Here is a 24,467-nt window from a genome sequence, read left to right on the forward strand (position 1 = left end):
AATTTCAGTGCAAAACCAAGAGCACGACAACAGCACAGACACAGAAACAGAAATAAACATCACAGTGCTCTATCTCTATCTCTGTGTCTGTTGTCGTCGCGCTCTTGGTTTTAGCAATGTAGTAACAGGCTTGTGCAAAATACTCAGAAAATGTACTTAATAAAGTTTAATAAATACCATGCGAACAGTATTTCAGTAGAGTATTAAATATCAAACTCAGAAGTGTGTTTGAGATAGAGTACTAAATACTCAAAGTATTTTACAATTAATCGCAGATACTTACATAACTTTTGTTCCGAAGTGCACACGAAAGTAAAACGAACCGAAGTTTTACCGGAAGAATTTATTGGATCGCAGGAGGCGCTGCTATTTAAAGTTGCTATCTGACAACTTGCCCCTGTTTTTCGCACTCTCGGACACTCTTCTCTGTGATTTCCAGGCATTCAAAAAACTATCGTAAGTATAACGCCAAATCAGCTCCAACATTGTTTCATGGGCCTTGGTGTCCATCGTTGGAGTGGTGTGACTTCAATTCAGTGTCGCCGACATAGATTGATAAACTTTTGCAACGTATCGCCCGTCTTATTCTAAAGCAAACGAGATATGCCTGCTGCAAGAAAGGAACTGTCCGTTTGTTTACTTTTGACTTGTCAAATTTGAGCGCCACGCTTATTATTATTATTTTGATTGCGATAGCAATTATATGGACACTTCAACCGGATTTCTGCCGTTGGCGTCGCCGTCGCCGTCGTCGTCACCGTGAGGTTCCCTATAGATAAAATCTTCGCCGCGCGCCGTATGCCCGAGCGGAAACGTGCGGGGACGCGCGCTATCACGGAGAGCGAACGCACTCAATCACCCACGCGCAAGCAAGGACCGGAGGGAGCGCGGAGGGGAGGGGGGAGGGGGGGCGCACTTCTACTCTGCCAACAACCGCGCTCGTCGCTCGCCCGCACCGTCTCTTATCTCCACACGGCTCTGACCTTTATTCGCCGTGCATTCGCCGCTCAGTTTCCGTTGAAGCGATAGACCGTACGTACCTTCGCCCGCTGCAGCGTATGGGCTCGCTGCCAGCGTTTTGACAGTCGTTGTCTGCAGTCATTCAGTGTGATATATTCGTGTTTGTTTGTGCGCGCTCACACCACGCTTGTTCATTCAGTTAGCAATAGTCGGGCCACATTTTCCAACGCACGCTACACATGCAATGCTGCCCGGATTGGCAGTGCAGCACTACAGGTGTGTCCCTTCGCACGCGCTGCCCACGGGAAGCGCTTCTCATCAGCACCACCGGTTCACACGCGCCTTCTCGTGGTCATCGAGTCTCTCTTCATGTCGGTCTACTTACGCCGCAGCACACCTGCTTACTTAATCAGCTCATGTTTACTACAATTCATATTGCTACCAAAGCCGCTCACCTTACTTCGTATGACATTGCTGTGTTGCTATCGCATTCATTGCTTCGCCCTTAGGGCGAAACTGTGACATTTTTTTTTGCTCTGTAAGCCTGCTACCCCGAACGGTTATGAGACAGACAAAATGGATGAAATCGGCCACCTGCGCATTTGGAGCGCGTTGCGCAGTGATACCGCAGCTGACAGTGACGAAGGGTGTATCTGAAGTACTGAGTACAAAATACGCTGAAGAGCATTTAACTTCCAGCAAAAATACCGAGTCATCAAATTAGTTAAAAGATACCACGTTATTTTTGGAAAGTACTTAAGATACCTTATTCTGTGTAGAATATTTAAGACTCCTTATTCTGAGTAGAACAAGTAAGTTACGTACAAGCCTGTACAATACCAGCCTCCATTCTCGTACAATATTACTTACACATTTGCATCATACTTTGTACAATATCACTTACTCTGGGATTTATCATACTCTGTTCCTGCCTCGTTCATTTGTGTGGGTTAATAATGTTGCGCATATAATTTACATGTCCATCGTTCAATTCGCGGTCCTTAGGGTCTCTCTTGTTTTTTTGTTATCCTCAAGGTTTCAGCCTCTCGTCGAATTTACATGTCTAGCTACCACAATAGAGAGTTTTAGAAATCGCGTACCCTAGCGACTTTGTGTACGCCAAAACCTAAATTATACTGTAGACCATTTGTTCTATTTTAAATGCGAAGCATTTCTGGGCGAAAATTTGCTACTTTGACAGTGTCTGTCTGTCTGTCTGTCTGTCTGTCTGTCTGTCTGTCTGTCTGTCTGTCTGTCCGTCCGTCCGTCCGTCCGTCCGTCCGTCCGTCCGCGTCTTTGTGCTCTCATGGGCGTTTTGTTAACTTGGTATGTACCAAAGTTGGCATATTGTGACAAGAGTATATGAGGAACATAAATTATATGTCATGTAGGTCATGAAACAGCCGCCTACGGCTTGGTGCTCTCATGGTCATTTCGTTAACTTGGTAGGTACCAAAATTGGCATAGTATGACAGAAGTGTATGACGAACATAAGTGATAGGTCATGACAATGACACAGCGAAAAATATTAACACTCAAAAACCACTGAAATGGGTTCAAACGTGAGTACAAAGTGAAGGAAACACTAAAGGATGCTAGCAGAAGTCATAGTCATTAGCATGAATCAGCAAAAATGACAATGACTCAGCGAAAAAAGATTAACGCCCATAAACCACTGAAATGGGCTCTGACGTGGGCATAAGAGAAGGAAACGCTAAAGGATGATGGTAGAAATCATAGTCATGAGCATGACTCAGCAAAAATGACAATGACTCAGCATAAAAGACTAACACTCAAAAACCACTGAAATGGGTTCGGTCGTGGGTACTAAGTGAAGGAAACACTAAATGATTATGGTAAAGTCATAATTATGACCATGACTGAGGCAAAATAACAGTGACTCAACGGGAAAATATTAACACTCAAAAACCACTTAAATGGGTTCGGACGTGGGTACTAAGTGAATGAAACACTAAAGGATGACCGTAGAAATCAGTCAGGAGCATGACTCAGCAAAAATGACAATGACTCAGCGAAAAAGGATTAACACTCAAAAACCATTGGAATGGGTTCGGACGTGGGCACTAAGAGAAGGAAACGCTAAAGGGTGACGGTAGAAATCATAGTCATGAGCATGACTCAGCACAAATGACAATGATTCAGCTAAAAAAGATTAACACTCAAAAACCACTGGAATGGGTTCGGACATGGGTACTAATTGAAGGAAACACTAAAGGATGATGTTAGAAGTCACACTCATGAGCATTACTCACCAAAAATGACAATGAATCAGCGAAAAACGATTAACACTCAAAAACCTATGGAATGGGTTCGGATGTGGTACTAAGTGAAGGTAAAGGCTAAAGGTTGATGATTGAAGTCATAGTCATGAGAATGACTATGGCTTTCGCCTTAAGGTCTCTTAGGTGTAGCTAAAGGGACTCCTGAGGACTCATGACATGAATGTCATAACATGGGTGTCATGTAGGTCATGATAGAGCCACCTGCGTCTTGGTGCTGTCATTGTCGTTTCGTTAACTTGGTAGGCTCCCCTCACACTGCTTCGCATAACATCGATTCCCACAGGGCATGGGATCTGCCGGCCTTTTTACGCCAGATGGAGTGCGTCCTATAACGTTGGGTCCCCTATTTCTAAACCTTCCTCTGCCTGTAACAACGCCCACAAAGATAGCGTTAGTTCCCTCTTACATTATTTCCTCATTTTGATGCGATAGCGTCTAATGCCTCATTGAGCGAGAGAGCCGCAGTCCGGCGTCTGTAGCAGCGGAACGGCGCGTAAGTTCCCATTGGCTGCGACGCCAGAGCACGAGCGCGCCTCGAAGGAGCAGAGCGGGCGAAAGGGAACACCTGTTGCCACGATAGCGCGCCAGGTGTTAAATGAGGAGAGAGGGCATCGCCGCGACGCCAAACCACTCTCGCTCTGCAAGCCTGTGTTAAGCGCGAGACACACGATGCGATTTTGCGTGCGATCCGTCGTACGACGCGCCGCGTCGGCCGCCGCACTCAACAAGTTCTCAACATATTCTGCTGCATGCGGCGGCGGATCACCGGCGCCGCATGCGGCCAACCTGTTGGATATAGTCGTACTTAAGAGTCGTACGACTGCCCGATCGGTCGGACGGCCGCCGCCAATGACAGCGCCGCCAGCGTGTACGTCATGGTGACGTGGTAGAGCCGGCGGGGCGGGGCCGGCGAGCAAGCGCTCCGATTTTCCCGGTGCTTTTTTAAATTTGCTCATCAGCCAGCCTTGTAGAACCTTCAAAGAAAGGGCCATCCCCAGAACGCGGCAAGGTGAGTACCACTCGTTAAACAATGACAAAGGGAGTAGCCGCTTCCTGCGAGTTTCGCGCACGTTATCTATACACATCTGCCCAAATGCAGGGAAACTCCCCACTCTATCGATTTAAGAATAAGTGAATGGGCCCACTTGAATATATGCGCACTGTATACACACAATAAATGACGGACTACACCTTGGCGCACGAATTCGAAGCTTTTCCCTGGTCCACAAGAGACGCTGGTAATATATATTGCTACTTTTGCCGCAAGCCTCGCACGAACAAATCCATCGGAACTGAGCTCACCCGCGAGCGATTAGGCAGAAAATAATCAGATAGTGGCCGCACCGAGGAACTTCATAGTTAGAAACTGACAAGCCATTGTTCAAAATATTTGCCGAATAAAGACAAAAGAGCAAAACACACTAATCCTGAAATAACCTATAGAATGAGTGACATACTCAAAAACGATTTTGCGTGTTCTCTGAAGCTTGTCAAGCTTCGTGCCGTCCACCTAGTCACCGTCTACGATATCAAAACAGAGGTGTTATAAAACAAGTTGCGCAATGGAAGTGAGTAAATCAATAGTCGTACTTAAGTGGACTATCGATTCAGCGCCGACAGCAATCCGATTGTCCCGGTGCAGACGGCCTAGCCAAGCAGTGCTGCGCATGCTCAGTGATGTCGACCGGAGCGGCTCTCGCGCACTCCGACTGCCGCCGGTCAGTTCCAGAGAGTGACGTCGTCCGTGGTAGACGGCTCGCTACGTCACACTGCGCTGTCGGGAATAGCCACTAATTGACTCATTGCCTACTTATACGTAGGCGCCGAGCTTACAACTGGTTGGCACGACGGGTTGATTATAGAATGAAGTGAACTGTGTACAAGTAGTAAATGACGTGCGCTTCTATAAGCGACTGGCATGTTTTCGGAAAACGGTTCGACATAAAGGGCTGTCGACCCCGGATCCGACGGCCAGCGAGCTAGGCCTATATACCGTCTCCCAGGGATCGCAATTAAGCTCGCCTGGCTTGATCGTTCGCTTCCGTCCGCGCCGATAAAATCAGATGTATTGCAATTTAAGCGTGACATAACTGTGCACATGTGCTGACCAACGTAGGAGGTTTATTGCGAGCTACAAGCGGTCGTGTCGCAAGCGACACCGGTCTAGAATTCGACGGCCCAGCGAGCTAGGCCTGGCAGCTCCTAGCCATTGGCGGCTGTCGACGGAGCCCACACTGCGGACGCGGCCTTGCGGAAACACGTCTACGCTGCTCGCACAGACGCGTTTTTTATTGCGATAGCAATTATATGGACACTCAAAAGCAGATTTCTGCCGTCGGCGTCGCCGTCGCCGTCGCCGTCGCCGTGAGGTTCCGTATGACGTCATTTGGAGATGAAATCGTCGCCGCGCGCCGAACGCTGTATGTGCGAGTGAAAGGGCGCGAGGGGCGCGTCTTTCACGGGGAGTGAACGCACGGCGGAGAACAAACGCGCGTTCTGCGCCGTGCTCGCTTAAGGGCTGCAGAAGTAGGCGTCTCTTTTCTCCTTTACAATCACCATATATGTAGAGCAAACGCGCCTTCTTCGGACGCGCGAGAGGCCGTGGGGGAGGGGGAGGGAAGGGAGGCGACGTTTAGCTGCGGCACCAAGTGCCTATTTATATCAGAGGCTCCAGCAACAGTCACCAACGCCGCACGCATTTTGAGCTAACGCGGGCAAAACGCCGATGGCGTCGACAACAGTTCTGCGTGTTGTTGCTACCAAAGCCGCTCACCTTACTTCGTATGACATTGCTGTGTTGCTATCGCATTCATTGCTTCGCCCTTAGGGCGAAACTGTGACATTTTTTTTTTTTTTTGTGATCGTTAGTGCGAAACTAGAGAACTGTGCAAAGACGTTTGTTTTCACTTTGCGAAGTTCCGCAGTATTCCGAGCGTCCATGCAGGGCCGCCGGTTGTGGGCGGAGCTACGCACCGCACGTCGTTCGTATATAGTTCGTACCATGTGTCCCGAATCGTCGTATGCGGCAAGTCGGACTCCGACGCGTCGTACGACGCATCGCACGCAAAATCGCACCGTGTGTCTCGCGCTTTATCCGCGCGTTCCTTGTCCGCGCAAGCTATCTCCTGCGGGCTAACTGCGCCTCGGTAAGGCGAAATCGAAACGCGCCAAGCTTCACAATGCGCTCGCTTACCCGCGAGGAGTTCACAACTTGAGGGACCGCTCAGGGGCGTTCCAATGGACATTAATGCTTTCGCATTCACAACTGCTTAGTTCCTCGGGTATTTTGACAGCAAAGCTGTATATGGCAACCCCGGCACATTTTCTGCCTCCGTGCGTGTACACCATCACGTCGACAAAGAAGAAGTTTCGTCTCCAGAGCTAGTGTAATTTTGAGTTTCCGCGTTTGAGTTTTTCTATACTTTGAGAAACTGAATTAGTTCGAAAAGGCATTTGCGCCAAGCGGAGGGTCTACTAGAATGAGGATATATGCCTGCACACCGGCACACCTGCGTACGCGCGTAACGAACGTGTGCACACGATGTATCTGTCCTTGATGAGTGGGCGCTGTGCCCATTGCATCGGTCGCGCAGAGTGCCCTGCAACCGTAATCGACATCAGGGCAAGACTGTTCACAAATTGCAGGGACGTTCACTTCGTGAACGCGGGTTACATGCAAGCGTATGGAGGCCGCGAACGTGCACCGCGGCGTCTTAGCACCAACGGAAAGGGCGGGAACCTGGTCGTGGACGCTACATTGATCTCGATGGTGCGACGCTTCGTGGTGGTGGTGCTTGCGTAACGTCGGCAACAGCTTCGCTGCGCATCCACTTTCACAGGGTGGAATGGAGGCGGAAATTTTAGCAGAAGGAGCTGCTTAAGCCGGCAGTTTCGCCGTTATGTGTACGGCGAAAACCCTCCGCCTGGCGATGACGTCCCATGCGTCGCCTATAGCTGCGCCGAGCCTCGCAACAGCTGCGGGAACCGAGCCATTACGTCATCGCGCGCGCCGCATCGCTTTGCCTTAGCTCTGCCTAGTCACGATGTCACCATACCGTGCGGATTGGTCGCCGCCGTGACGTCAGGGTCCCGCTGGGTATATGTAGCTCCGCGTCGCCGCCGCGTCGACATCGCTGCAGAGGGGAGTGGGGCGACCGAAGAAGATCGTCATTCCCGAGGAAGAGGAACCGCGGCGCGAAAGACACCGCCGCTACTCGAGAGCGGATGAGACGACTTTGGGCTGATCCAGAGTATCACGCTGGCGAAGTGACGACTAAACGACAGCGAATGGCAGAAGATTCAAAGTTTCGAGCCCGCGATAGGGAGCAGACCCGTTTGAGCAACCAGAAGCGTCGCCAAAACGATCCGGGCCTGCGAGTCCTGGATAATTTCCAGCGGCAAGTGCGGAGATCCACGGGAGGTGCCGACGGACGGTTTGCAAGCGAGTTTCTGAACAGTGAGTTTGGACACAGTTGCCGAATGTGCTACAGACTGTGGTTCGACATAAACTTGTCTACGCTTAGCTCCGTGCGCGACTGCGAAAAGCGAGAGACTGCGGTGCGGATCGTACGAGCAGCGTTTCCCGACGAAGCTAGGTGGGGCCGCCAGTCCCTGCTTGCCCAGTCTTCGCGCCACTAGCGCGAAACTGCCCCATTTTTTAAAAATGTCATCTTTAAAATTCTTGTACTTCTTTTCTCTTCCCGAGTACACGGTAGCCAATCGGAGGTATCTTCTGATTAATCTCACTGTCGCCCATTTCTTTTTAATTTTGGTTTACTTCTTCACGTTGCACTAATTTGCACTTCATTTTGAGAGCCTCGCGTTGTACTATTGCCAATAGAGGCAGAGCGATTACTGAAGATCAGCAATTCCATTGCAGATTAAAATACCAAGGAATCTGTCCCGGTATTGCTCGCTCCACGGACGACCTTGACGCATCCTCAAAGTACCACATATCTGCGAATGTGCCGTACATCAGGTACGACGCCAGAAATCGAGTGAGCGCGTATCCCTAAAGGAGTTGTTGGGTCCGCTGCCAACAGGTTTTCTATACTGAGCACGCTCATTGTTCTAACTTTCTTTATTACTTTTTATTTAAGAACAGTGACATTGTGTTCTTGTTTATATACCTTTCTTCTCGATTTGTACGCTTTCTCTGATGCCTTCATGCGCCATTTATTAACTTCTGTTGGGGCCGTTCCTTGTTATATACCTTTCTTCTCGATTTGTACGCTTTCTCTGATGCCTTCATGCGCCATTTATTAACTTCTGTTGGTGTCCGTTCAGTATGATAATTTTTGTATGACGCGTGCTCTTTCGTTCTTAGTCCTGGTGGTGTTCCACGCCTTTTCTGGTAGCATTTCAATAATTAAAGTAGTGCCGATATGGCGTTCACGACTTGTCATTTCTTTCCGTCAAATGGAAAAAAAATTATTTCTCCTGTTCACATGCAGAAGAGAAGCAGAAGTTAGTTAGGGGTCGTATGCCCTGACGAGGGCTTCTGCTCCTACGATTCGGCACGCAGGCCGTACGCAGCACACAAATCAGACACGTGCCGAAATTAAAACGAGTGACGCGATACAGAACATTCACATAAAAACAAACACATATGTACACAAATATTCGGTGCAGATAAACTGTACAATTTCTTGCAAGACACAACTAGACCTTTAAAAAAAGAGGGATAAAGAGCGACAAATCACATTAAGGCTTTGCTCAGGCAAACTCAATATTGTTCTCAATGAGGAAAGATTTAAAAGATAAAGACCTTCACAGAAATGAAAGTCAAAGCTATCTGAAACTCACAAAGTACATTGGCACCCACCAGTACGTCCTAAATAGCTCAATATAATATTTGTTTCTACAATCCAATTTCGGCTTTGCCACACAGGCGATATAGGCGGGTCATGACGTCCTGGTACACCAGCTCGCTCCGTTCCTGTGTTGAGTGAAGCTGCCACACGCGTGCCCAACCGGAAGGCACGCACGGGGCACTCTTGTATATTATTTTTTGTTATTGCGATAGCAATTACACCGACACTCCAATCGCCTTTCTGCTGTCGCCGTGGTCGTCGCCTTGAGGTTCCGTATAAAGTCCAGCCATGATAACATCGTCGCCGCGCGCCGTATGCTGTATGTGCGAGTGAAAGCTTGCGAGGGTCAGCCGACGCTCGCGGCTCAATCTCGCGCGCTCGAGGGGGGAAAGCGGGGAGACAGCGCTCCGCCTTGCGTGACGCGCAAGGCACCGGGGGGCAGGGGGGCTACTCTAGCGGCTGCTGTGTATGGCGCGGCCGCGCGCGTTCTATCTTGAAGGCGATCTGCGATCGGGACAGAGTGTGCCAGTGCTGGTAGCATCGTAGGCGCTGTGATGTCGACGCTTAGTTTGCGCTGAAGCGAGAGGCAGCACGACGGCCAATTCGCTTGCCGCCGCCCTTCCTCACTCCAGCGTTCTGACAGCGAGTTCCCGCGGTCATCGAGCGAGATGTGTTCATGTTCACATGTGCGCGCGTGACACCATGCTTGTTAATTTAGTTAGCAACCGATTGTTTGCAAGTTTATACGGCCGATAGAACTAATATCCTTGCTTAGTATAGCTGTCTACTAATTTGCTATCGCAATGGATGCTTCGCCTTTCAGGCGAAACTGCGACATTTTTGAATGAGCAAAACAGCCATAACTGGCCTTATTACTACATGAAGTCATCTAATTTTACTCTGTTTCGTGACGCCAATATAGTGTCCATGACACCAGGTTCAGACTCTCGAGGCCAACTTAGTATCAAGGTAAATATCCATAAGTGTTTTCCAATCTCTACACTAGCTAAGTGTCATACTTATTACGTGGAATAGGTGAATGGTAGAGTTTCTAAAACTTGGAAAACATGTGTCAGTACTTCTTTATTCGTGTGTATAAGAGAAGTAATGTAATTCGTAGGATGGATAACTGGTGGACCATTAGAGTTACAGAATGGATACCAAGGGAAGGGAAGCGCAGTCCAAGACGGCACAAAACTAGATAGGGTGATAAAGTTACGAAATTTGCAAGCGCAAGTTGGAATCAGCTAGTGCAAGACAAGGGTTATTGAAGATCGCAGGGAGCGGCCCTCGTCCTCCAGGGGACATAAATATAGGCTGATAATGATCATGATGATAAGAGAAGTTGGTATTTCAGGAATTGTACAGGCTACTCATTTGTTACGCTTATACACGCGACGTAATAGTAAAGTTACTCTCAGCTTACACGACCGCCTCATCATTATATTCGTCACCACCATCAAACCAAAAGTCTACTTGCAGGACGAAGGCCTTTACTTTCGATCTCCAACAACTACTGTATGGCATTAGCCGGCCTAATTCTACGTGTCCAAATTTCCTAATTTTATCACATCACCTAACCCTCTCCCTTTCATAACTATACGTTTCCTTCCCTTGGCATCCTTTCTGTTACTCGATAACACACCACCAGTTATCGGCTCCACGAATTACACACTCCACGAAATACCAGATGCCGCATTTGCTCTTCAATCAATATTGCCCTTTTCCTGCCTTGTAAGACAAGTCCTTTCATTTTGCGTTCCACCGATTAATGGCGGTCCTTATTTTCTTCTCATCAATATTTATTACTTACCAAGGTCCGACACCGTACGCTAGTACTATATATATAGTAAAAGGGCGTGACTGTATAAACGTTCTTTTCCGAATATTGGTAATTGCCATTTATGACTTCCTACTATCTACATCCCATGTGCACTTCATTACATTGTGCTTTGTCCGGAGATTTCCTTTTCGTTATCGCGGTCCCCTAGATGAACTTACTCCTTCACAGATTCAAGAGTTTAATTACCAATTAAGAAGCTCTGCTTTCTTCCGAGGCTACTGAGCATTACTTTAGATTTCTGTTCACAAATCTTCTAGTCTGCGGCTGTCTGCCCTTGGACATTGTCATTGCGTGTCCTCAGATCTCTTGTTGTAAGTCACATCAAGGCTTTGTATGATTCCTTTTTACTGCTATAGCAATTATTAGACACTCCAGGGGCATTTCCACCGCCGTCGTCGTCGTGCTGTTCCGCGTAAAGTCCAAGTGCGATAACATCGTGGCCGCGCACCGTATGCTGCATGCATGTGCGAGTGAAAGTGTGCGAGGTTGATCCGACGATGGCGGTTCGACCACGCGCGCGCAAGGGGGGAAGGCGGGGAGGATGCGTGCCGTCTTCCATCGCGCGCAAGGCACCAAGGGGGGCGTTTTGCTCATGTGGTGGCTGCGGGTGGCGCGGCTGAGCGCGGCCGCGTGGGCCATATCTTGAAAGCGATCTGCGATAGGGTACAGAGTGCGCCGAGTGCTGATTGCTTCGTGCGCGCGACGTGTTCTGGCCGCTTAGTTTGTGTTGAAGCGAGCGAGAGGTAGCACGAAGGCCAATTCGATCGCTATTCCTGCTGCGCTTCCTCATGCCGGCATTTTGACAGCGAGTGTCCGCGGTCATCGAATGAGATGTGTTCAATGTTTGCTTATTGTGCGCGCGTGACACCACCATGCTTATTAATTTAGTTAGTAAGCGAATGTTTACAAGTTTATACGGCCGATAAAAATTACTATCCTTACTTCGTACATCTGACTAATAATTTGATATCGCAATCGATGCTTCGCCTTTCGGACAAAACTGCGACTTCTTTTAAGAAATCCTTTGACTGGTAATGTAATTCTCATCGCAGGTACTTCGTCAGCGTAATACTACAGTTTCAGTTTTACAAGGCACTCTGCGAAGAAGCCAACCACGTCGGGCCACTACACAGGTGCGACTTCTACCGTTCGAAAGAAGCAGGAAGGCTTTTTGGGTTCGTTGACACATGTGCTTTTTGTGTATTTGAACATGGAAGTGCCGCGGTCGTCGGGTCAGTGATACTGCGCCATTGTGAATGCGACTGCTGATCGTGCGAAGCAAATACTGCAGTTAAGAATATAAAAAGCCGTTCAGAGGATACTACCCAAACATTAGGAAAATCTTGCAGCTTACTTATGCGGAGCGGGAGGGGGGGGGGGGGGGGATGACCTGCGCTCTCGGCGTACATAGAAACTTGCCCATAGACTTGATGTATTTGCTTCAAGTTACATCTATGAATAGCGAAACGACCTTGTCCATGCGTTCTAGCATGTTCAAGAAAGACAAGGTGGGGAATGTAGAGTGTAACAAAGAAAAAGAACAGAATAAAAAATATATTTCAGCCGCGGCATAAAATTTAAACAGGAATCTAACGTGTAGCCCATAAATCCGAGCCTTCCACCGACCATCGGGGGAAGGCTTGAACGTAGCCCCACTTTTGACATATTCGGACGCCTTGACGAGTGCCGTCCAAAACAGCACCGCAAGAGCAGCGGCGTGCGTAAGAGAGCAGCTGGGCTGTGGCAGAAGGGACACGTCACGCTGAAGGCCAGCCAATAGTCCGGAGGACATAAACATATTGAAGATGATGTCAACTAAGCACCCACATGAATCCTTTTTAGTTCGAACTCTTCGCGGCTGGAGATGACTCCGCGCGTTAGGTCCGTTCCACTAGGAGTTATCAATGCGCGTGTGCAGTGGCGGATGGTCATCCTTTTTTAGAGCTTCGTGAAGACTGGGTGTTGCGTGAAGATTGGTAACGGATATGTGGCTGGAGCTTTGTGAGTGGCTGTGCTACCCTTTTCATTGGGAAAGGGAAGCACAGCCACTGTCCATTCATTTTTCGAGCGACGTTGAAAATATATATAATAAAGAGCTCTATTGCGTTGTTGAAAGTTCTTCTTGTATTCCAAGGGAGACTAACTTGAAGGACACGGGATAACGCACTCCAGTGACACTGTAAGCGATGCTGAGGCGAAACAACTGCCGAACATGATGATTAGGCTAAACCAGCCTGTTGCTAAAACCCTCCACCACCAACAACACACGAGTTTCACTCATGCTGCTTTATTAATGCGAGAGCATTACTTGGCTTACTGTTCGACCCTACCACCATCAGAAAACCGTGGTTCTAGAAAGCCGTGGCCGAAATACGGCACTCAAATTACGTCGTCTTCTTCTAACTAAAAAAAAAAAAAAATGTAGCCACGATGAACATTAGACCCTCTACGCCACCTCCACTGCTTGCTCCATGTAGCCGAGCCCGCTAACCACTGCGCCACCGTTCCTACAGGTGACAGTGATGAACATCTTCGAGGCTGTGCACATGGTTGGCCTCTGCCTGGCAGGCTAGTCACTAGATGTCGCACGATAGAAGTGGCAACACTGTCGGCGCTATGGAGTCTTCGTCGTCCTAAGTCGAATCGCTCGCGCCTACGTCATCAGTCGATACAGCAAAGCATGGCCGGACGTGCCAGTTCACTGCCGACGAAGTACGAGTCCATCGCAGCGCAGCGAAGGAAACGTAGGGAAGCGAGCTGCTGCAGCGAAGCAACGTTGACCGCCCAAGTACCGGACAACGCGAAAGGCAGAGCGAGCGGCCGCACGGCGAGCACGGCGTGCTACAGCGAGGCAACGTGCTGTGATGTCATCGTGCTCAAAAATTGGCATCATCGAGAAACAACACTCCTCTCATGTGCGTAAAACACTACTTTAATGAGAACTCCGCAACTAAAGCTTAGCTGAGAGATCGCAATATGACCGGTTTGTCATTTTGCGTTGTTGCGACCTCTTAAGCCGCAACATTACACTCACAAACTTTACGCAGCAGCACTAAACTCAGTGACATAACTCAGCGACAAGTAATGTTCTCGCATTTACACATTATAAGAATCGCTTAGGTGCCCCTATAGTTGTTTACATCATTCCAATGAAATTGTTTGTTAAAACCAGTTCATTAAAATATTCGGGTGGGGCTAACTTGTACGAATTATTTTTCTAAATAAATAATTGCGACAAATGTGGATATAGCCTGTGTAGCCTTCTAAGTGACACCTCGTTTACTAATAGAATAAATAAAATAGCCGTAAATTACTTCTAATCTTTTATTTCACGTGCGACGAACGCAGAATGGCTCAAGGATGTACAATACAGTTCACATAGGGTCATGCGCTATCTCTTTAAAATATTGTCCACCTTTCGTTCGGACTACACAAATGTTTTGTTTAAAAGAACGCATCGCGACTATGAAGAGGTTCGAAAGAATCTTAATTGTCTCAAGTAGATTACGTATGCCATTTTTGATAGAAAAAAAATTATCAAGACCCATTTCACGATGACTGATGACGGTATTGTGTTTAGCATTGAATCAATATAGCGAGAAAAACACATTGTCGCCGTCGAAACGAGTTATGTATGAAACCTCCTTGGGGCAGCCACACAAACCGGCGGCGCGCCGCTGCGGCAGTCACGTGACAGCATAGACACCTCCCCCATTCTCGAACTATCCGAGTTTCCGGCTGACACCGGACGCGAGTAGAAAACGAGCGGTCGGGCGCGTCCGCATGACACCAGTTTCCCGCGCGCACGTCACGGAAGCGGGCCGCCCTCATTGGTCTCCTTCATCGGCGGCACGCGGCAAACCGCAAAAAATAGGTCCAGGAGCGATCCCTCCCGCGGCAAGGGAACCTGTTTCGCGGCTGCTTTCGCGGCGCGCGGCGCGCTTTTTGCCGCTACTGCGTACGTGCTTAAAGAATACCCGGCGCCATTAGCGGTGCCACCGCGAAGCCTGCGCGTTGTTTATGAATTGCAAGGAGCGTCGGTACACAATGGACACAATGCGCCATCTGCTGCCGCTGTCGAGAAGTCCGCGCGTGTCCTCTGAGACGAGAAGCGTCTGAGAATTTAGCAGTGAAAATTGTTCCCTCGCTTGCCGGGCACCGAGTGGGACCTACACAGTGACCCAAGTTGGCGACAGGTTCATTGAAGGTTGGCACATAGCGAGCACATTCATGGCGCAGCTCGATGAATTATTGGCCTGAAAGACGTTCATTGAAAAGCGGCACATATGCGCAGTGCAATTGTGGCACAGCCTGCTAAAGCGTCAGGTTACTGTCCTCACGGAACCCTTGGGAAGTAGGTTAGATTCCGCGCAGCATCGGAGAAATTTAAAGGATCTTTTATGTCATTGTAGAGCGGCAAGTTCGCAGTGGCACATACCTAATTACCCAAGCTGGCGTCAGAGACTTCCATTGAAGAGGCACTGCCCAGTTGCAATACCATGCGTCGAAGCATTCATTGCATCAATACTAATCGCAGTGACATTCATTGTGAGATTCTTTTTTCTTTTCAGCGAGGTACTTGCGCTTGGGAAGTCGAAATCATGGCCCGAGGTACTGGGCCTTCTGACCAAGGGCAGGACGAAAGAAATGGACGCTACTCCCTTGCTGGAATATTTCCAGCCCTTGTACAGGTGGCTGCAGAAGCAGAACGAGGGAAAGCCTGTCGGCTGGAGAAGTGACGACGCCACCGTTTGCCCCCACGCTTCAGACAAATAATTCGGCAACGAAACCTCCGCCGTGGTCTAAATAAAAGACTAAAGAAAAAATTCCGCGCTTGCGTATATAGTTCAAACCCTGCTCAAATTCTGCGCTTGTGTAGTTCAAATCCAGCGCTAATGCAGCTGCACTAACGTGAAACATGGGGAAGTGCGAAGAAGTGATCCGCCGGTGTTTCCCTTGTGTTAACTCACCGTATAGTTTGAACTACACAAGCGTAGCATTGGAGGTAAATTAAGCGCTGGATTCAAATTATGCGATTGTGTAGTTCAAATCTAGCGTGATTGAACGTGAAAAATGAACGTGAAACCTGGGGATAGGCGAAGCAGGGATGGGCCGGTGTGTCTATTATGTTATTCTTGTGCCCTTCTTACACAAGTGAGGAGGAATCGAGCGCTTGTGGCGTGGTGGCGCCTTCTCTTGCGCTGCGCTGGTACCAGACTGGCGTTTTGGAAGAGATTTTCACGAGTTTCTGCTAATTCCCGCATATTTAATGCGGGTATGCGCCGCACGTGATTTTATTATCGTTAATCGTGACGTAACTGACGAGCATGTGACGTTATTGATGTCATGACTTATCAGTCATCTTCGTCATGCATTCGCACCCTTCCATGCCAATTTTGGTATATACCAAGTGAACGAGACGCGAGTTTTCGGCAGATCTTTTTGTGCGTGGCCACGACGATGTGACATCACATTAGACGCCGACAGCCCGGGCCCCTAAAGTGCTTCGCGCTTAAAACCTTTATCTGTGTTAAGGGCGGTGATGTTGCATGCAGAAGGCGCCTTCCACTCTTCTGCTCTTAAATGACAGACGTCCACCGAACGATGTAAACTTTCTAAACATAGATTATTAAAAAAATGTCACAGTTTCGCCCTAAGGGCGAAGCAATAAATGCGATAGCAACACAGCAATGTCATACGAAGTAAGGTGAGCGGCTTTGGTAGCAATATGAATTGTAGTAAACATGAGCTGATTAAGTAAGCAGGTGTGCTGCGGCGTAAGTAGACCGACAGGAAGAGAGACTCGATGACCACGAGAAGGCGCGTGTGAAACGGTGGTGTTGATGAGAAGCGCTTCCCGTGGGCAGCGCGTGCGAAGGGACACACCTGTAGCGCTGCACTGCCGATCCGGGCAGCATTACATGTGTAGCGTGCGTTGGAAAATGTGGCCCGACTATTACTAGCTGAATGAACAAGCGTGGTGTGAGCGCGCACAAACAAACATGAATAGATCACACTGAATGACTGCAGACAACGACTGTCAAAACGCTGGCAGCGAGCGAAGGTACGTGCGGTCTATCGCTTCAACAGAAACTAAGCGGCGAATGCGCAGTGCATAAAGGTCAGAGCCGTGTGGAGATAAGAGACGGTGCGGGCGAGCGACGAGCGCGATTGTTGGCAGAGTAGAAGTGCGCCCCCCCCCCCCCCGCTCCCTCCGGCGCTGGCTTCCCGCTTCCTTGCTTGCGCGTGGGAGAGATAAGAGACGGTGCGGGCGAGCGACGAGCGCGGTTGTTGGCAGAGTAAAAGTGCCTCCCCCCCCCCCCCCCCCCCGCTCCCTCCGGCGCTGGCTTCCCTCTTCCTTGCTTGCGCGTGGGAGATTGAGTGCGTTCGCTCTCCGTGATAGCGCGCGTCCCCGCACGCTTAGCTCGGGCATACGGCGCGCGGCGAAGATTTTATCTATACGGAACCTCACGGCGACGGCGACGCCGACGGCAGAAATCCGATTGAAGTGTCCATATAATTGCTATCGCAATAAAAAAATTAGGGGCAGCTTCACGCTAGTGGTGCGAAGACTGGGCAAACGATGTAGCTGGCGACCCCACCTAGCTTTATCTCGGTTCGGCCAAATTATTACGAGGTTATGCTTCGAGACTCGGCCATGTTTTGCGCAAGATCACTCCGGAATCATCGACAGCCCGAAGAGCAATGAACACTCGATCATTAAAGTACCTGGATGCTCAAACGATTTTGATCGGTTTCGTGGGCTCGTAACTCCGGATCTTCTGCGAATCGCCGACGTTTCGCCGCCACTTCGGCGGCGAACTACTCGAGATCGGACCGAAGTCGTCTCCCGCGCTCTCGACTAGCGACGCGGCGGCTTTCGCGCCGCTCTTCGCCTTCTTCGGGAGTGACGCTATTTTTCGGCCTGCCCATCCTCGCGGCGATGTGCTCGGCGCGGAGACGGCGGGGCTTTTGTGTCGCCGCGGCGGCGACGCGGAGCTATATAACCCGTGGGTCGGCGCAGTGACGTCACGGCTTAGACCCGCCTCTGCGCAGCCGCGGCAAGTGGGGGCAGTCGCCCCCGCAGGTTCTGAACCAGTAGGGGCATGCCCCCCCTCCCCCCACCTCTTCTCCCCTCCCACCACTCGTGAGGCTAGCGACTCCTTTGGCTAGTTAAACCATTAAGGCCCAGTGTTAATAAAGTACAGTAACATTTTCATTTGTAAATAATTAATGAACATACTGTGTTCCTTAGTACACCATTTTGCTAAGCACGGCCCTGCCATTGCAGTTTTTTGTCAGCTACATGACGTATGTGATCTATTCATCGCCAAACTTGGAGAAGTGCTGAACATAGCAAGTGCTGCTGTACATGCACCTTCTTTATTTTTTGTTCAGTATAGCATACGCTTCTCGAAGCTCTAGTTTGTGTGGAAGTTCTAGAAAAAAAATGGCGTAAACGATGAATGCATATATTATACTATATACTATACATATTCATAGCATCGCAAGAAAATGAATGTAGGTGTACTTTGTAAAGTACACCGGGCCTATGTGTGTGCTAGAGGGGTGTGCCTGTTCTCGAAGCACACACAATGTTTTTTTTTTAACCTGTATTACGATAAAATATTTTTTTGCTGAATACAAGAACTTCAGAGACTGGCTGCAGGTAAACAATATATTAAGTATTACATAAACATTGCTATTATTTCTCCTGGCTCTTTTCTTGCTACCGACAAAGATAACGACTCTCTTCTCAGTCAAAAAGTCGCAGTTTCGCCCGAAAGGCGAAGCATCGATTGCGAACCCGTGGACAGCTATACGCTGTAAGGATAGTAGCTTCATCGGCCGTATGAACTTGTAAACATAGGCATAATAACTAAATTAACAAGCATGGTGTCACGCGGGCACAAGCAAACATGAACGCATCTCACTCGATGACCGCAGAAACTCGCTGTCAAAACGCTGGAGTGAGTAAGCGCGGCAGCAGCAGCGAACGAATTGACCTTCGTCCCGCCGCTCGCATCAACGCGAACCATAAAATAAAGAACCAACTTTAGAGAAGTGAAATTGTACCTTCCACAGTGGTACGAAAATAAGAAACGGCAGCGCATGGAACTTAGTGGGGGACCCGAGAGATGGCGCTGCTCAAACAAGAGGCGGAAATCAATTTCTTTAGTGCAAAATCCAATATGGCAGCTTTTTACCGGTCGTGTACGCTGGTACGCGCCGCGCTCGCCCTGCTGGCTTTGCGGCATGCCTCATTGCCTTGGCTGCCGCTTAGCTGGTGAGGTCTAATTGCCAGGAGACCAAAGAGCCTCTACTGAGGCCGATACAAGCAAGCCACAAGTGAGTGAACAGGACGTGCGACTTTATTAGGAGAAGACAAACAGTGCACCTTCTCGTACAAGAGCAGCAATAAAATTTGCATGTCGAGATACATATTGGAAAGATTTTAACTGCGCTATAAACAGGGAAAAAGGAGGTGAGAGCACCAAGACGTAGGCAGCTGTTTCATCACTTACATGACACACATGTCATGATATTCATGTCATGACCTATCATTTATGTTCGTGTTGTACTTACTATGTCGAGATACGCTGAAACAATAAACTGCTCACTTTCGTCATTCCACATGGCGGTCGGGTAACGAACGGGCGACAACCAGCAGCGCAAGCAGATGTTGTCCCACCTGTTTGCACCGACAGTCACCCGTTGAAGATTAGCAACTTGCATACCGAAGCAATCGGGTGACACGGGCATCTGCTGCCGCACCCAACACAGTAACATGGACTACCCTGCGTTTTAGCATTACCTCCTTTCCAACCTGCACGTTTATTTTTGTCTATCGGGGCCGCTAATGTGTCGCCGACACTTGGTGCTCCACTTTCTCCCAATATGGACAAGTCGCTTTCGTGGGCATCGCCTTCGGCAGCCACTTTTGCTGGCCTTTCCAGCCAGGTGGCTATCAACTTCATACACTTCCGACCATGTAAGCACGTATGCCAAATCGTGGCTCAGGAAGCCCACAAGCACAATTTGCCCACGGCTGCAGCAGGAAAGGACGGAACGGGGAGCACCAATCACGGTGCGTGTAAATTGGGAGTCTATGTCACTGCGCGGGCTGAAGGAGCAGGTGCTTACCTCGAGAGACTGCTTCCCAATGCAACTGACCAGGCCGCCACATCCAAAAAACGTAACACAGCGACCGTAAACAAGTGAGATAACAGCAAAATAAGATTCTGCATTCAATCACTGCATAACGTTCAGACAATACACTATACATTGGCTAAGATCCACATGGTAACAGTGAGGAATGACGTACACGGGTCGCTTAGGCACATTCAGCAGTCCGACTACAGGCACAGTGCTTGCCTTCGTTGCACACGGTGGTCTTGTAACAAGCGACAACAAGCAACGCGAACAGATTGGGTGGCATGTCCCACCTGTTTGCACCGACAGTCATCGTTGAAGATAAGCAACTTGCATTGCGAAGCATTCGGCTGACGCAGGCATCTGCTGCCGCAGCCAACACAGCGACATTGACTATCCAGCATTTTAGCGTTTACTCCTTGCCAACGTGCACGTTTCTTTTTATTACGATAGCAATTATATGGACACTTCAAGCGGATTTCTGCCGTCGGCGTCGCCGTCGCTGTGAGGTTCCGTATAAAGTCCGAGGGCGGTGAAATCATCGCCGCGCGCCATATGGGCGAGTGAAAGCGCGCGGGGGAGCGAACGCACGGCAGAGAGCAAACGCGACTTCCATCGCGCGAAATGCCAGGGGGGGTATAGGAGGGAGGGGGAGGGCGACGCTGTGCGGCGGCACCAAATGCGTATCTTGCAACCGGGCGCAAGGGGAACTGGCGACGCAATCTCCCACGCCAAAGGAGGAAAGCGGGGGCAGCGCGGGAGGCAGGCGGGGGGTCTGCTTCTACTCTGCCAACAAATGCGTTCTTGTATTTTGCGCCGGTGCGGGCTGTCGCGCGCACCGTATCTTGAAAGCGATCTCCACACGGCTCTGACCTTTGTATGCACTGTGCTTTCGCTGCTCAGTTTCCGTTGAAGCGATAGACCGCACGAACCTGCGCTCGCTGCGGCGGCCGCGCTTCCTCACGCCAACGCTTTGACAGTCTTTGTGTGCGGTCACTGAGTGTGATCTATTCATGTTTGCTTGTGCGCGCTGACACCACGCTTGTTAATTCAGTTAGTAACCGAATGTGTCAAGTTTATGCAGCCCTTCAGGCGAAACTGCGCCATTGTTTATTGTTCGGGGCCGCTAATCGGTCACTCACCCTTGGTGCACCACTTTCTCAATATGGACATGGTCGGTTTCATGGGCATCACCATTTTGCAGGCCTTGCCACCAACGTGGCTATCAACCTCATACACTTTGGAGCATGTAAGCACCTATGCTGGTCTCCGTTCACGCCAAATCACGACCGACGAAGGCCAGAAGCATAATATTCCCACAGCTGCAGCAGGAAAGGACGAACGTGGAGCACCAACCACGGTACGTGTAAACAGGGAGTCTATGTCGCTGTCAGGATTGCAGGAGCAGGTGCTTACCTAGAGAGACTGCTTCCCAATGCAACTTACCAGGGCCCCCAAAACTGAGAAACGTAACACAGCGACCACCACCACCACTTGGCCATGTGCTCGAATTGGGCTAAGTTAATTTTGGGGTGTAGGCCACCCTCATTTTGGGGGTGGGTGAAGTCAATTTTCGGAGTGGGCTAGGTGGGTTTTGAACGTGGGTCAACTCAATTTTTGAATTGGGCGAAGTCAGTTTTTTGCGTGAGAGCCATGGCGTCCAACCGTGGGATTTCACAGTGAGAGCTGCAGCAGGCTCAGCGCCGGGAACGTGACGTAATCACTCGGTCACGTGGGTTTTGGTACCATCGGATGTTAACGCCGGACGCTCGCCGGATTTTACACTTCATGGGGCACATAAATGCGACAACACCCGTCTACTTAGATTTAGGTGCACGTTAAAGGACCCCAGGTGGTCCAAATTATTCCAGAGTATCTCACTACGGCTTGCTTCATAATCAGATGGTGGTTTTGGCACGTAAAACTCCATAATTATTTAATGCTTTCGCATCAAAATCTAGGAGAGACTATGGTGTGACTCAGCTAGCCTCGGCAAGCCAAACTCCTCTCTCGCCCCATGCCCATTTGCGCGGTGGCTCTCGGAAATGAAAGGCTCTCTGAAGTGGCTCTCGGAAGGTTGCCGGAGTCTTCAAGAGATTGCTTGGTTCGTGGTAATTTTTACGAAGTCACAGCCGCACCCGGAGACCTTGTACCTATCAGCTCGTCTCCCTGCGCTGTTCCGTACTATCGTTCCCAGCAGGTACTTCTATTTGCTTTAGATGTGAGTCGTGATGCTTGGACTACTAAGTAGTGGTCACAAGTGGACGCTGTTTTTGAGATCCGTGCTCGGTTTAATGGCCCATTAGGCTTAACAAGAGTGGCTGTATTAGCTGGACGTGGCCTCCGATATTCTACGGCGCCCGCAGCCACGCGCGGCAAGCAAGATGCGCTGCCAGATCTCAGAGGCTGTACGTTACGAATGTTTACTTGTGCGATAGATGACACCAAAGCTGTTCGCGTCTAAAGGCAGGCGACTAGAAGCAACCTCTAGCCTATCACGTGACGGGGGCTAGCTACGTTTCTCTTATATATATTCTTTAGGATTAAGTTTTAAGATTGTCACCAGACGCTCCCTCCTAGTTTTTTTTTTCTTTCTCCATGATAAAATGCAAACGCATGTCACGACCGTTTTGTCAGATGATCCATAACGGCGTTTCCAATGGCGTAATAGAAACTCCCAACTCAAAATGTCGAGCAGAAACTCGGGTCACTGAAGTGCGCAAGAAAAGCGCTGGTACCAGCATGTTTGCATGCGGGTAACGTTCTGTCCTCTTTATAGCTTGAAAAGATCGATTGGGAGGAGAGTTGTTTTTTATTCACTTGCAGTATGATGGCTGTCGATGACATGTTTCGTTTGCGAATACATCTTTCGCTTCGTCCCGTCTTCATCGGTTTATCTGTTTCTCTCACAATGAGCCTCCAGTGCGTCTTGCGAAGATTCTCGCGCACGACGGCGGAAGCTATAGGGTCGACTTTTCCGACCACAAATAGTGGAAAAGTAAGTATTTCTCAACAATTCATTTCGAACTCTGAATAAGGTGTCTCAGTGCAAAACACTGCAACACGCAAACACGTACAGAACAGATACGAAGAAACGCTTGTAGTTCTCGGTTCTGCGTTCATGTGTGTTGCGGTATTTTGCACTGAGATGCCTATTTATCATATTGACGACGTACTAGTCAAACGGTCAACCCTTTTAGAGTATTTCGGACTGACCATGTATTATGAAACGCAATGACGCCATTGCTCTTGCTTTTCCTTCTTGGTGACTGAAACCTTGCCGAGTTCAACAGTGATTCATCTCATTCGATATTCCATTTCTTTCTTACAATCCACCGCTCACTATCGGCACTCCCTGGTGATAACGTATAGGTGGAGCGTCCCTCGAATCACTAACGAACCACGAAAAGGAATAGCGTCGGAAAAGAAATACAACAGCCATGTTTATCACTTATTCAAGTTTTTATTTAGCTTTCGGAGTTATGGTCAAAATTTCCTGGAATTAAACACGGCTGTTCATTTACCTATGAGCATGGTTTTGCTAGCAGCGCTATTGTTTATAGAGAGAGAGATAAATGAGATGCGAAAGGCAGGAAAATTAACGGGTAGATATCCAGTTTGCTACCCTGCACTGAGGAAGGGTTAAGGGGAGTCAGAAAGATAAACAATCGTACACACAGAGACACAGAAGAACATGCAAACCTCACGGGCTCCCAACGTTTGTTGGAGGAGGGGATGCTAGTTTTTATCCAAGTCAGCCAACTCAACACCATACAATAGTTCACACCGTAATGCAGATTAAAAGAATTGGTGTGTGCACGCATGAAAGAAGAAATACGTAACCTTATACAAATATGTACGTGTAAGTACCACGTTAAATAAATACAGCATCAGCTGACAGAAGCCATTTGGACATAATACGTGAAATTAAATATGGAGCTTTTGTTCGGATGTCTCATTGTTTTCGCAAGACTATGAAAGGCGGCATAAACTCACCTTGAACGTAGCACCTGTTTGACTGTTCTGTCCGCTCCACACCCAGCTGAAAGGCACTCCTTTTTGCACGAGTCAGAATTCACAAAGCGCCATTAGCGCCGACTATAACGAAGGTAGGTTCCTAGTTAGCAGTTCAAAAGATAGATAGATAGATAGATAGATAGATAGATAGATAGATAGACAGTTAGATATATAGATAGATAGATAGATAGATAGATAGATAGATAGATAGATAGATAGATAGATAGATAGATAGATAGATAGATAGATAGATAGATAGATAGATAATCTGCAAACGGCTGAAGTAAGCAAATAATGTCATTCGCATTAAAAATCCAGCATTTTTAGATGTACAATACATTCTTCTACACAGCATTATACACGAATACTAAGTGAGTC

General features: G+C 48.9%; 1 protein-coding gene across 1 annotated transcript in view; it reads left to right on the forward strand.

Moving 5' to 3' along the window:
• The window catches only part of LOC125946297 (angiotensin-converting enzyme-like), an 88,223-nt gene extending 72,457 nt beyond the window's left edge, over window positions 1-15,766 (forward strand). Inside the window, exons 11-13 of the mRNA XM_049669005.1 lie at window positions 8,143-8,241; window positions 11,972-12,094; window positions 15,491-15,766. Of these exons, the coding sequence (XP_049524962.1) occupies window positions 8,143-8,241; window positions 11,972-12,094; window positions 15,491-15,695 (427 nt within the window). The 3' untranslated portion in view covers window positions 15,696-15,766. The remainder of the gene's footprint in view (window positions 1-8,142; window positions 8,242-11,971; window positions 12,095-15,490) is intronic.
• Window positions 15,767-24,467: the final 8,701 nt, after the last annotated feature.

Source organism: Dermacentor silvarum, chromosome 6 (assembly GCF_013339745.2).
Source record: "Dermacentor silvarum isolate Dsil-2018 chromosome 6, BIME_Dsil_1.4, whole genome shotgun sequence".
NCBI lineage: Eukaryota > Metazoa > Arthropoda > Arachnida > Ixodida > Ixodidae > Dermacentor > Dermacentor silvarum.